The sequence below is a fragment of the Somniosus microcephalus genome, chromosome 5 (assembly GCF_052327205.1).
Source record: "Somniosus microcephalus isolate GS21.2 chromosome 5, FLI_Smic_1.0, whole genome shotgun sequence".
NCBI classification, from domain to species: Eukaryota; Metazoa; Chordata; class Chondrichthyes; order Squaliformes; family Somniosidae; genus Somniosus; species Somniosus microcephalus.
Genome location: NC_140991.1, coordinates 140,523,431 through 140,535,914, shown reverse-complemented (window position 1 = coordinate 140,535,914; position 12,484 = coordinate 140,523,431). Strand labels below are relative to the sequence as shown.

Sequence of the window (12,484 nt, the reverse complement as noted above, 5' to 3'; positions counted from 1 at the left end):
TAGAGTAGACACAGAGAGAATGTTTCCACTTGTGGGGAAGAGCAAAACTAGAGTCCATCAACATAAGATAGTCACCAAAAAATCAAATAGGGAATTGAGAAGACATTTCTTTACCCAGAGAGTGGTGCGAATGTGGAACTCGCTACCATAGGGATTAGTTGACGCGAATAGTATAGATGCATTTAAGGGGAAGCTAGATAAGCATATGTGTGAGAAGGGAATAGAGGATTAGGCTGATGGAGTTAGATGAGGAAGGATGGGAGGAGGCTCGAGTAGAGCATAAACGCCAGCAGGGACTGGTTTGGCCAAATGGTCTGTTTCTGTGCTGTATATTCTATGTAATTCTATATATTCATCTTTAGTTTTATTCCATTTGCAGATTTTTCCGGTGATTGGCACCAAGGCTGTAGAATCAACTATGGCAAAACAACTTGTGCGCAGTTTCCTGTTATCAATGGCGTTTACTTTGGTAAGTAAACAATGCCAAACTATAAAGGCACCATGTTATCAACAAGACACAGCCGTCTTTTGTCTCCACTAGTCCTACCGCCATCTTGTCTCATTTTGAATACCTCTTAATGTCTCTTCACTTCTCTTTTGTTCTCTCCCAGCCTGGCCTTTCAATCTATTTCATTTCCTGTGCCTTTCCAGTCTTGACAAAGGGTTTGACTCGAAACATTGACTCTATTTTCTCTCCACGGATGTTGCCTGGCCTGCTGAGTTTTTCCAGCATTTTCTGTTGTTATTACAGCATGTTTACACTGAAACATTATCCTCCATTACAGAAGAGTGTTTATCTTTGCTTCTTATTTTTGTATCAAATCCTTACTGTTAGACATATCTCATAAATATGCAACCTCAACCCTTTCTCACCTGAAGTGTCAAACAAACTAAGCAAATAAATGTTTATAGGTTCCCTATGAAAATAATTAAAAGCCCAGAGTTATCCATGTGTTAACGTGGTGTGCCCAACAATTCACTCTGTTCTTGATTATTATTTATTGTAACAATATATAATAATAATAATAATAATCAGCTTTATTGTCATTGTTAGTGCACAAGTGCAGTACAACGAAATGTAGGCTTGCGGCTCCCGAGAGTGTACATTTAGATTAAGACATTTAAACATTCAACATACATTTGGCTTGTAATACATTAACATAAACATAACCATAATAAAGTGCATTGGCAGATGTGCAGGCTTTAGAGTTAGATTAGTCACTCCAGTCCAATGATAAGGGTCTTAAGAGTGTCTTGAATTAAGTTAGGCTATGTTTATTCTTGTGGCTGTATTTGTTGGCTGCTTTGGGAGAGTGTTGAACTCCCTCACTCATAAGAGCAGAGTGTGGCAAAGCCACAAAGAGACTCACAGTGATTTGTATAATTGCCTTTAATCATGTTTATTACCTTTCAATGTTAGCTCTGGTTAAACAGAGCTAGATTGACAAAATCGCGATCTGACGTGATGACGTCATCACGTGGGTTATGTGACGTCCCCAATGGTGGGAAACGTGATGACGTCATGACGTCAGAGGTAGAGGGCGTGGCCAGCCAGTCCTCGTGTGGAGATATAGAGTAAAGACCTGTTTAGAGCTTCTCCTGCATTTTCTTGTTTTGTAAAGTTTTAATACATTAAACTCAGTTTGTTAACTTCCAGTGAGTTTATAGATTCTTTGCTAGGAGTGCAGAGACTCCTACATTGGTGACCCCTAATCCTCGCGATCGTTTTTCACGGTGAACGCAGAGAACGGGCCAGTAATGGAGGCCAATGCAGTGGCCTTGAAGCTCCCCCAATTCTGGGAACAACAGGCAGCCTCTTGGTTTGTGCAAGCCGAGGCGCAATTTGAGCTCCGCAACATCGTACAGGACCAGACCAGATATCTCCACGTTGTCTCCGCCCTCGAGAGCTTGATGGCGTCGAGAATCATCAGCCTTCTGGAGAGTCCCCCGAATGCTGACAAGTATGTCGCCATCAAGACACGATTGCTGCAGGTATTTGGTCTTACCAAAGCAGAGCGCACTCGCTGTTTACTGACGCTACCAGGGTTAGGTGACTCCAAACCCTCAGAGCTTATGAGTCATATGCTGACTCTCCTGGGGTCCGAGCCCCAGTGCTTTCTGTTTCGCGAGCTGTTCCTTACTCAACTCCCCGAGCAAGTCCAGGTGGCCCTTGCCCGAGCAGAAACCGCAGACTGCGTCGCGCTCGCCGAAGAGGCGGATAAGATTTACGCGGTCCGGCAACAGTACCGCGCCCTCGCACAATGCCCCGCCACGAGGAGCCCGGCCCCGGCTCCGACCACGGCGCCTCCAATGACCGGTTACTGCTACTACCATGCTCGTTTCGGACCGTAGGCCCGCTGCTTCCGCCCACTGTGCAGTTTCGTTACCAGACCGTCGAATAGACCGCCACGAGTCAACCACGCCGGTCCCGATACTCCCCCCGTGGCCACGATGGCGATCGGCGCCTCCGGGAAGTTAGGAGTCGGTCCAACAGACTCGTCCGACCTCCTCAGCGATTGACTCTTTTCGTTAAAGATAATTCTGGGGGGGCGTATGTGGCAAAGCCACTAAGAGACTCACAGTGATTTGTATAATTGCCTTTAATCATGTTTATTACCTTTCAATGTTAGCTCTGGTTAAACAGCTAGATCGACAAAATCGCGATCTGACGCGATGATGTCATCACGTGGGTCATGTGACTCCCCAATGGCAGGAAACGTGATGACGTCATGACGTCAGAGGTAGAGGGCGTGGCCAGCCAGTCCTCGTGTGAAGATATAGAGTAAAGACCTGTTTAGAGCTTCTCCTGCATTTTCTTGTTTTGTAAAATTTTAATACATTAAACTCTGTTAACTTCCAGTGAGTTTATAGATTCTTTGCTAGGAGTGCAGAGACTCCTACAAGAGTTCAATTGCAATAATGGCTGACGTTCAAGCATACAGGCTTTTGTGGATAGATTATGGAATAGGGCACCGGATGATCGAACACTTCATTATAGTGAAGTACTTCATTTTAAAGACAATGAAAATAGGCACGAAGATGTATTGCCTGTTAGCTCACCATAATCCAACCAGCAACCCCAACTATAATCTACAAAGGGCAGTAAGTTAGGGTTGAATAGTGGAAATGTGAGGACAAATGAATGGTTTGGAACTTTTCTTTATAACCATTTATGCAGATCTTTCCCTCAGGAGGTTAAATAGGTGGGATAGTCTAGAATAAGGTCCGTATATGGCAGTAAAGGATTTTATGTAATCCCAAACTAAAGCGTCCTGTGCTTCTTGGTTGAAGGAAATGGAGTGTTGTGGGGAATAAATAAACAGTGAAAATATATCGATAAAAAACTCAGGAAGCCCAGTTTATTTTGGTGCTGAGCTACATTTGGGCAAGATGTGGGTTGCCTTGCCCTAGAGCACATGGAATGAGTTCACAGGAATGGAAAGATCAGTGATCAGCAAGCCCACATTGTGTTTGAACCTCCTCGCAGCCTGTGCACAGGCCTCTCAGTGAAGGGTGTATGATCCAGAGGATTGTAAGTAGACAGGAGATAATAACTTACAGGAATAAAAATGGTAACAGGTTTCAGAAAAGATCTCAACAAATGTTTCATTCACAGACTCCTCAAATTGGTGCTAAGGATTTTTAGTAGAACATTTTCTCACTACTTTCAGTTTTGGATCATACCTTTTCTGTAGGGGAAGCATGAGTTTAGAAGAAGAATAAAACTCACTGTAGAAATCATTTCCTGCTTTTCTAAGAGGCCTGTGCTAGATGTGGTGACACAGCTCCAAATCAAAACCATGCCCAGGCTAAGCACTTCCCCACTGGGGTGGAAAATTGGAAGGCCAGGTATACAGGCTGGCCACTGCTTTTAAAGAAGTCTGTAGGAGCAGGTTGCTCTCCTGCCTCTCAATCAGGAAAATGTAGACGATTAGGGGACTGTATGAAGCAAAAAGAGGAGAAAATGAAATACATTCTCCTTTCCCCCAGAAAAAACAATGGTATGGGAACACAGTGGTATTTTGCCTGTTTTGTAAATTGCGATTCATTATCATTATCCTCTTTTCAGGCTTTCTCATTAAGATACAATCGACATTTAAATTATTTCCTAAGGGCTCTGTGTGTGAGCCAGCAATGTACACAACAAACGTGCTTATCGGTTAATGTCTGGTATTATCTGTTTTCTTGCTTCCAGGGTGAATCAAGTAAACAACCTGATGTAATGATGGCCTAAAAATCACTACTGGTGCACGACTCGAGGGTTAATAAAAGTTTCTGGTTGAGTCTGCTGCTTCTCATTAACCTCAATATTACTGATTTCAGTATCAGAAGTAAATTGTGCGCCATAATGCCCACACACTGAGCTGAGCAATGAAACAGCAGAAATAATAAGGTAGAACCACTATTATCTTCATTAAGGAGGCATTTATACCCCTTCATTTGTAGAGGGGAGAGCAGGCTTGGGATTTACTCAGTGATGCATGCAGCTAAGGCTCACAAGAGTCATTTTGCCAATTCGATGCTAAAATTGTTGATCCAGGAAAAAAGGAAGAGAAGGCTATACTGTATGGAGCTGATAGGGACCTTTCACAGAAATGCCTATGGAGCAGGCTTGAGAGAAAATAACAAAAGGGGTAAATTCGGACTCCAGAACCTGGCAGATCTAGAGAGATATTAGGAACAAGATAGTCGACATCAAAAAAGCAGCTAAGTTAAGGATGAAGTCATTTTGAATGAACATTACCTGCCATGCATGCCATTAGACTGTATTTAATTTTATACTGAACCTTGATAACTATTAATAGAAGCTTATCCTATGTACCACTGCCATGAGAGAAACAGGACGCTGAATCCTTACCATGCATGACCATTCAGCAGCAAGGGAGAAATACATCGAGTAACTTTACAAATCAAACTGACTAACTATAACAATTTTAAAGAGCCTTCACACAAGAAATCCTTGTATGACAACCTAGCAATATAATAAAGGAATAAAGTAAACAACCTGATGTGATGATGGCCTAAAAACCACTACTAGTGCACTACTGGAGGGTCAATCAAAGTTTCTGGTTGAATCTGCTGCTTCTCATTATTCATTTAGTGTTGGACAGTATGGGCTGTTATGTGGCCAGTTGTATGTCACTGTGATATCTAAACTGCAAAATCTCAAGACTACTTATCTGTTTGCATGACAAGATGGTACATAATAGAACTGAAGGAGGGCACAGGTATTACAAGCCCTTGACTCTTGTTGAGAAGGCCACTTCATATGAACGTCATAGAGCACTAGTGTCAAGGAAAGTATGGGAGGGTGGAGCCAGAGGCCTCTCCAAAGCTCAGGCCTAGTAACATTATGTTCTTGTTCTGTCTTGTCCTGCTCTGTCACTAACACACAGGCATACAATCAACTTCAATAAAAGCACACATAGCATATTGCAACACAAGATTTGGAAGGGCTTCTTTAATGCAACTTTTTGATATATGTTCCCCTTCTGTTTTTGGTGATCTAGAAGAGCGGAGTGACACTATAGCCACTCCAAGGAAGTCAGCACCCTCATCACTTTCACCACCTTTCTCAACCATGAGCACTGCTGCTCACACACCAACAGCTGTAGTTAGTGAGCTTGAGTAGATAGCATCGAGTGAGTTGCAGGCCATGGTGAGGACATGGGTGGTTGCAGCTGAAGAACAGGCATCTGCTGCCTGGAGTGCCACCACAATTCCTGCCTCCACTGCAGCACATAAGGATTCTGAGCTTACAGGACCTCCTTTTGGAAGAAAGAACTTGCATTTATGTAGCACCTTTCATATACTCAGGGCAATTCCAAAACACTTCACAGTCAATGAATCACTTTTGAAGGGTAGTCACTGTTGTTTTGTGGTCAACGCAGCAGCCAGCAAGGTCCCATAAACAGAAATGAGATAAAATGATCAAATCCTGTGTTATTGGTAGTGTTGGTTGAGTGATGAATGTTAGCTAGGACACCGGGAGAACTCTATGCTCCTTTTCGAATAACGCAATGGGATCTTTAAACCGGCAGATGGAGCTTTGGTTAAATGTCTCATCCAGAACACCACTCTCTATAAAGAGAGACTTCTGCCTGGGCAGAATCACCTACTTGAGTTAACTGTCATCTGAGTAAAATACCCTGCAAGATCTGGCGAGGACTACGAAGGTGCTCGATCTATGCAGTAATGGATCAGTCATTGTCTGCACTTCGCTCTGCCATTGAGCACATGGCAGCTCCTGAGGTATCTGCAGAGGAATCCTCAGCAGCACAGGGTCTAAGCACAATGGGAGTATCTCTCATGAATGCACAGACCACTGGGCTCAAATCTAAGAGAGCCTTTCTGATCTGGGTTCAGCATTCTCAGAAGTAGTAGATTAGGTGAGTAGGCATTGTACACGATGCACCAACAATCTGAGCGGTCTGCACAGAGCGGGAGTAAACGGAGTGGACTTGAACAGAGTGCTTTGGTTGGGAATTTGGAAAGAGTGGGAATTTGGAGAAGAGGGGGAAGGTGTTGTTGCTTTTTGCCTACACTGCTTGTAGTGCTTTGTGTTATAGTTAGATATTTAATTTCAGCACGCATAACTTAATCTAGATCAAGTAAGTAGTCAGGAAACTACACTGTAAACTAAGTGACCTAATTACAAATTTAATTCAATTTAATTAAATAAATCAAGGTCATATCGGGATGGCAGTGCAGGTGGTGTGCCGCAACTGCAGCATGTGGGAGTTTGTGGAGAGCACTGTGATCCTGGACAACCACATTTGCAGTAAGTGCCTGCATCTTGAGGAACTTCAGCTCAGAGTTTTTGAGCTGGAGTCTGAGGTGCAGACATTGGGGGGCATCAGGGATGGGGAGAGTTACCTGGACACTTTGAGCCAGGAGGCAGTCACACCCCTTAGGTTCGGTAGTGGTACAGGTCTGGTTAGTACTCAGGGACAGGAGGGTAGGACTGTAACTCAGGCAGGTAAGGGGAACCCCAGGTGCAGTGCTGGAGGAGACTCAGCCTTTGCCCTTGTCCAACAGGTATGAGGTTCTTGCTGCTTGTGTGGATGAGGGAAAAGCCTGTAGGATGGATGAGCAGGCTGACCATGGCACCATATTGCAGGAGGCCATTCAAGTGGGGGGAGTGAAAGGGAATGTAGTTCTAGTAGGGGACAGTATCGTCAGGGGGATAGATACTGTTCTCTGCAGCCACGACCGAGAGTTCCAAAGGTTGTGTTGCCTGCCCGGTGCCAGGGTTAAAGACATCTCCTTGCTGCTGGAGAAGAAATTGGCGTGGAAGGGGAAGATCCAGTTGTCGTGGTCCACGTAGGAACCAACGACATAGGAAGAATTAGGAATGAGGTTCTGCTGAGGGAGTTTGAGGAGCTAGGATACAAATTAAAAAGCAAAACCTCAAAGGTAATAATCTCTGGATTGTTACCTGAGCCATGCAGAAATTGGCATAGGAACAAACAGATTAGAGGTTTAAATGCGTGGCTCAAAGAGTGGTGTGGGAGGAAGGGGTTTTGGTTCATGGGGCACTGGCACCAGTCCTGGGGAAAGAGGAAGCTGTTCCGTTGGGACGGGTGTAGGGGGACATCTTTTACCAGGTTTACGGTAATTTACCTTCCTTCACCTGGTTTACGGTAATTTACCTGGTCAGGCAGCTTTTGTTTCACAGACTGAGACCAATACCAATCAGTGGTTTCGAATCGCTAAACCCACCCTTCCAGTTCTGACTGGAGGAACTTATAATTAATGATATATTAAAAACGGACAAATGATCTGGATGTAAGAAAGTCAAACTTTATTAACTAAATAAACTACACCACATGATCAAAGTAATCACTGTAAAATTGCTTAAATAGGGGAGGGAAAGAAACGGACACAACGAGGGAAAAACGACTAAAATAACAATTCTTAACGAAATCCCCACTTTACCCCCACCACTAAGCCTACCCTAAGTTGCCTTGTGGAAGGCCAGAAAAATATATGCTCACCACTTGCAATGCTAGCTCCGTGCCCTGCGATCTTAGATCTTCACTGCCCAGAAGTGAAAACACCCCAGTGTTTAAAAGTAAACTGCTGGTGTTTAACTTCCACAGACAGACTCCACACTGTAGAAGACACACAGAGGCAAGCCAGAGAGAGGCCTCCGAGAAGCTATCTCTATATACCCCAATTTTGGGGCCGAAATGTTCCCGCCCACATCTGGAGTTTTCTGGGCTAAAACAAAGGGATCCAAACCATCCCCTTGTCTGGGATGGGTTTGAATAAAGTTGTCTTTGTCTGTGATGGCTGTCGATAAAACTGCAGGGGTTTTGAATGTGTCTTCATTCTGGGGCCGAAATGTTCCCGCCCACATCCGGAGTTTTCTGGACTAAAACAAAGGGATCCGAACCGTCCCCATTGTCTGGGATGGGTTTGAATAAAGTTGCCATTGTCTGTGATGGCTGTCGATAAAACTGCAGGGGTTTTGAATGTGTCTTCATTCATCTTGATGGGTTTGAATGGGGTTGTATCACTAAGTAAACAGAAACCCATTGTGGTCACTGAAACTGCAGTCTCAAGTGGTTTAATCCCTTATGCAAACATCCTTGTAGTAGTTTCCTGTAAACAAACATCGATTGTCTCTGCTGGGAGGGGCTTCCCGAACTGCCTTTGATTGGCAGATTCAAACGGGCTACTCCCCAGTGTAAACAAGCAGCTGTAGGCTACCTGACCCTCCCAAATACCACAGGGTGATTGACAGCTCGGGCCCCATTCAAATGCTAATGGCCTGTCTGTCTTTTTTCCTGCTGAAAATTCTGTTTCAAAACTCAAGAGTACATCTTTATTTTTTTAATAAAATGTACTATCTTTAAAGCGTGCGATTTTCACAAAGTCCTTTGATTCCGGTGTCCAAGTGCTGCTTAGCTCACAGGCTCCTTAACGCAGCCTTTTGTGGTTCTGGGCACATTTTAAAAACATTGTCCAACCCAGAGACAATTAAAATTCCACAAGTCTTCGTCCACGATGTGGATTAATATTTCCCGATCTTCGGGGCTGAGGGGATTTTGCGAACCCCTACATTGGCTCCACTTAAACCAGGCTGGGACCAGTGTCCTGGTGAACCGAACAACTAGAGCAGTAGACAGGGCTTTAAACTAATGAAAGGGGGGTGGGAGGGTTCAGGAAAGAATAAATTTAACAACAACGAGATAAATGTCAAGGCTGTAGAGCAGAGTAGAGTTTTGGGTAAAAATAAGCAAAGTGGGTCAGGAAGGGACAGAGAGAGTAACAAAGGTAATAAGGCATCAGTGACTAAGGTGACATCAGGGAAAAAGAGAACTAAGTCAAAGCTAAAGGTATATCTGAATGCATGAAGCATTCACAACAAAATTAATGAATTAATAGCGCAGATAGAAAGTAAAAGGTTTGATCTAATAGCCGTAATGGAGACATGGTTGCAAAGTGGCCAAGGTTGGAAACTAAATATTTCAGGATACATAACTTTAGAAGGGATAAGCAAAATGGAAAAGGAGGAAGGGTAGCCCTGATAATAAAGGATGGGATAAAGACAGTCGAGAGAAAGGATCTTAGCTCTGAAAATCAAGAAGTAGAATCAGTTTGGGTGGGGCTAGGAAACAGCAAGGGGCAGAAAACATTGGTGGGAGTTGTTTATAAGCCCCCAAAAAGTAGTTGTAATGTAGGGCAGAGTATAAATCAGGAAATTAGAGGTGCATGTGACAATAGTAATACAGTAATCACGGGGGACTTTAATCTACATATAGACTGGGCAAACCAAATGTGCAGTAATAGTGTGGAGGATGAATTCATGGAATGTATGCAAGATAGTTTTCTAGATCAGTATGTTGAGGAACCAACTAGGGAACAGGCTAATTTAGATCTAGTATTGTGCAATGAGAAAGGGTTAATTAATAACCTTGTAGTAAGGGGCCTTTAGGGAAGAGTGACCATAATATGATAGAATTTTATATTGAGTTTGAAAGTGACTTAGTTAAATCCTAAACAAAGCAAACTATGTAGGTATGAGGGGTGAGTTAGCTAAGGTAGATTGAGAAACTACGTTAAAAGGTATGACAGTGGACGAGCAATTGCTAGCATTTAAAGAATTAATACATAATTTACAACAAATATACATTCCTTTAAGGCACAAAAACCCCACAGGAAAAGTGGCTAACAAGAGAAGTTAAAGATAGTATTAGATCAAAGAAAGAGGCTTATAATGCTGCCAAAAAGAGTAGTAAGCCTGAGGATTGGGAGGATTTTAGAATTCAGCAAAGGAGGACCAAGAAATTGATAAAGAAAGGGAAAATAGAATATGAGAGTAAACTAGCGAGAGACATAAAAACAGACTGTAAAAGCTTCTATAGGTATGTAAAAAGGAAAAGATTAGCGAAAGTAAATGTGGGTCCCTTACAGACTGAGACAGGCAAAATTATAATGGGGAATAAGAAAATGGCAGAGAAATTAAACAAATACTTTGGGGACGATTTTCCCACTGGAGGCAGGTTATAGGCAGGTTTCGGTGGGGCGGGTTCCAAACCCGCCTCCACTGATAGGTTTGAAAAAATTGCGATTTTCCCCTAATTGGCCAGTTGATTTCAGAGGTGTGGGTAGCCCATGGTCAATTCGTGTTTTGGGACTGAAACTCGCCTCTGCTGATGTCACTTTTCCAGCCCCTTTTAAGGGCTGATTGCTGCCTTGGATCATTCCACTGGATTTCTGTCGATGCTGCACCACCTGCAACATCTTTTGAGAAACCACATGTCCAATTCCAAGGGCCTGCCCGAGGTTCTCGGATGAAGCATTGCAAATGTTGGTCGAGGGGGTGAGAGCTAGCAGGGAGGTGCTCTTCCCCTCATCTGGGAGGAAGAGGCCTCCCAAAGAAACCAAGACTATGTGGGTCCAGCTGGCAAGGGATATAACTGTGAGCAGATTGGGTGAATGTTTATGTGTATCCATGTTGGAAAGCATTAAAATGATTTGATGGCAAAATGTTGGCATGATGGCATCTGTTCTTTCGCCTTAGGCAGCTCCACAATGCGGACTCCGCGACACTTGCATTGTGAGGTTGGTGGCCAGAGTGAAAGGAGGCCAGAGAGTCATGCCCATTGTCTATGATGTCTTAAGATGGAGCCGAGGACCTATGCAAATCTGGCCAGGATAAGTGCATCCCTTGTATCTCGGGCAGCTATGTGCTCGCGTGCTGCCGCTGCTGCTGGTCGATAGACTGGCGCTCGTTCCTCCTCCTGCTACTCCACCTCCTCAGCATCCTCATCATCCTCCTCCTTCTCCTCATCCTCCTCCTCATCTGAGGAGGCCTGGAACTGAGCCACTTGCTCATCAGGAAGCTGCAAGCCACGACGCTGTGCCATGTTGTGCAGTGCACAGCAGACCATGACCATTCTGGAGACCCTGTATGGTGTATACTGCAGGACTCCAGCTGATTGATCAAGGCATCAGAAGCGCATCTTCAACAACCCAATGGTTTGCTCGATGATGGACCTGGTCGAAGTGTGGCTGGCATTGTAGCGCCCTTCAGCCTTGTTAGCTGGCCTCCTGATCGGCGTAATTAGCCACTTCTTCAGGGGATAGCCTTTGTCACAAAGGAGCCATCCGTTAAGTTGGTTTGGTGGATTGAAACGCGGAGGAACACTAGAGTGCCGCAGGATGAAAGAGTCATGGCAACTACCAAAGAACTTGGTGCAAACATGAAAAACTCCTTCTTGTGGTTACACACCAGCTGTACGTTGAGGGAGTGGAAGCCCTTGCGGTTGACAAAGATAGCTGGGTTTTGATGGGGTGCCCTAAGGGCCACATGTGTGCAGTCTATGACGCCCTGCACCATTGGCAAGCCTGCCATATTTGCAAAGTCAACTGATCCCTTGAGAAGTGTATGTAATTGTGGGCCTTTGCAAAAAGGGCATCGGTAACCTGCGTGATGCAACTGTGGGCAGCCAACTGGGAGATGCCGCTGATGTCTGCTGATGATCCCTGGAGGGAGCCTGAGGCAAAAAAGTTGAGTGTGGTGGTGACTTTGACAGCCACTGGTAAGGGGTGTCCACCGGATCCTCTGGACACCAGGTCTTGCTGTAGCAGTCTGCAGATTTCTCAGACAAGCTGTCGCGAAAGTCTCACCCTCCTTTAGCACTGCTGCTCACTCATGTTGAGGTAGTTCATCCTCTGTCTGTAAACCCTCTGTTGGGGGTATCTCCTGCGGCAAGGTGCCTCGATGCGCTGGCACCTTCTGCCCTATGCAGCATCAGGTGGGTGAGCAGGAGGTTGGGGCTCCTGCTGCTGTTGCTGCTGAGCTGCCTGATTCTGCTGCTGCCCTGGATGCTCCTCATCCGAATCTGAGATCCATGGTGAAAGGAAATAAATGGTTCCCATGCTGCTTGCAGATGGCTCCGTTGGGGAAGCGCTCATTGCAAGTGGGGAGAGGGTCTTACAAGAAGGTCCCACAGTTGATAGATAGAAGCTA

The 12,484-nt window shown here is 44.7% G+C and overlaps 1 protein-coding gene across 1 annotated transcript in view; it reads left to right on the top strand.

Annotated features, from left to right (window-relative positions):
* Positions 1 to 364: 364 nt before the first annotated feature.
* Positions 365 to 12,484, top strand: part of calcr (calcitonin receptor) — a 308,033-nt gene continuing 295,913 nt past the window's right edge. Inside the window, exon 1 of the mRNA XM_085988285.1 lies at positions 365 to 469. Within this exon, the coding sequence (XP_085844411.1) occupies positions 419 to 469 (51 nt within the window). The 5' untranslated portion in view covers positions 365 to 418. The remainder of the gene's footprint in view (positions 470 to 12,484) is intronic.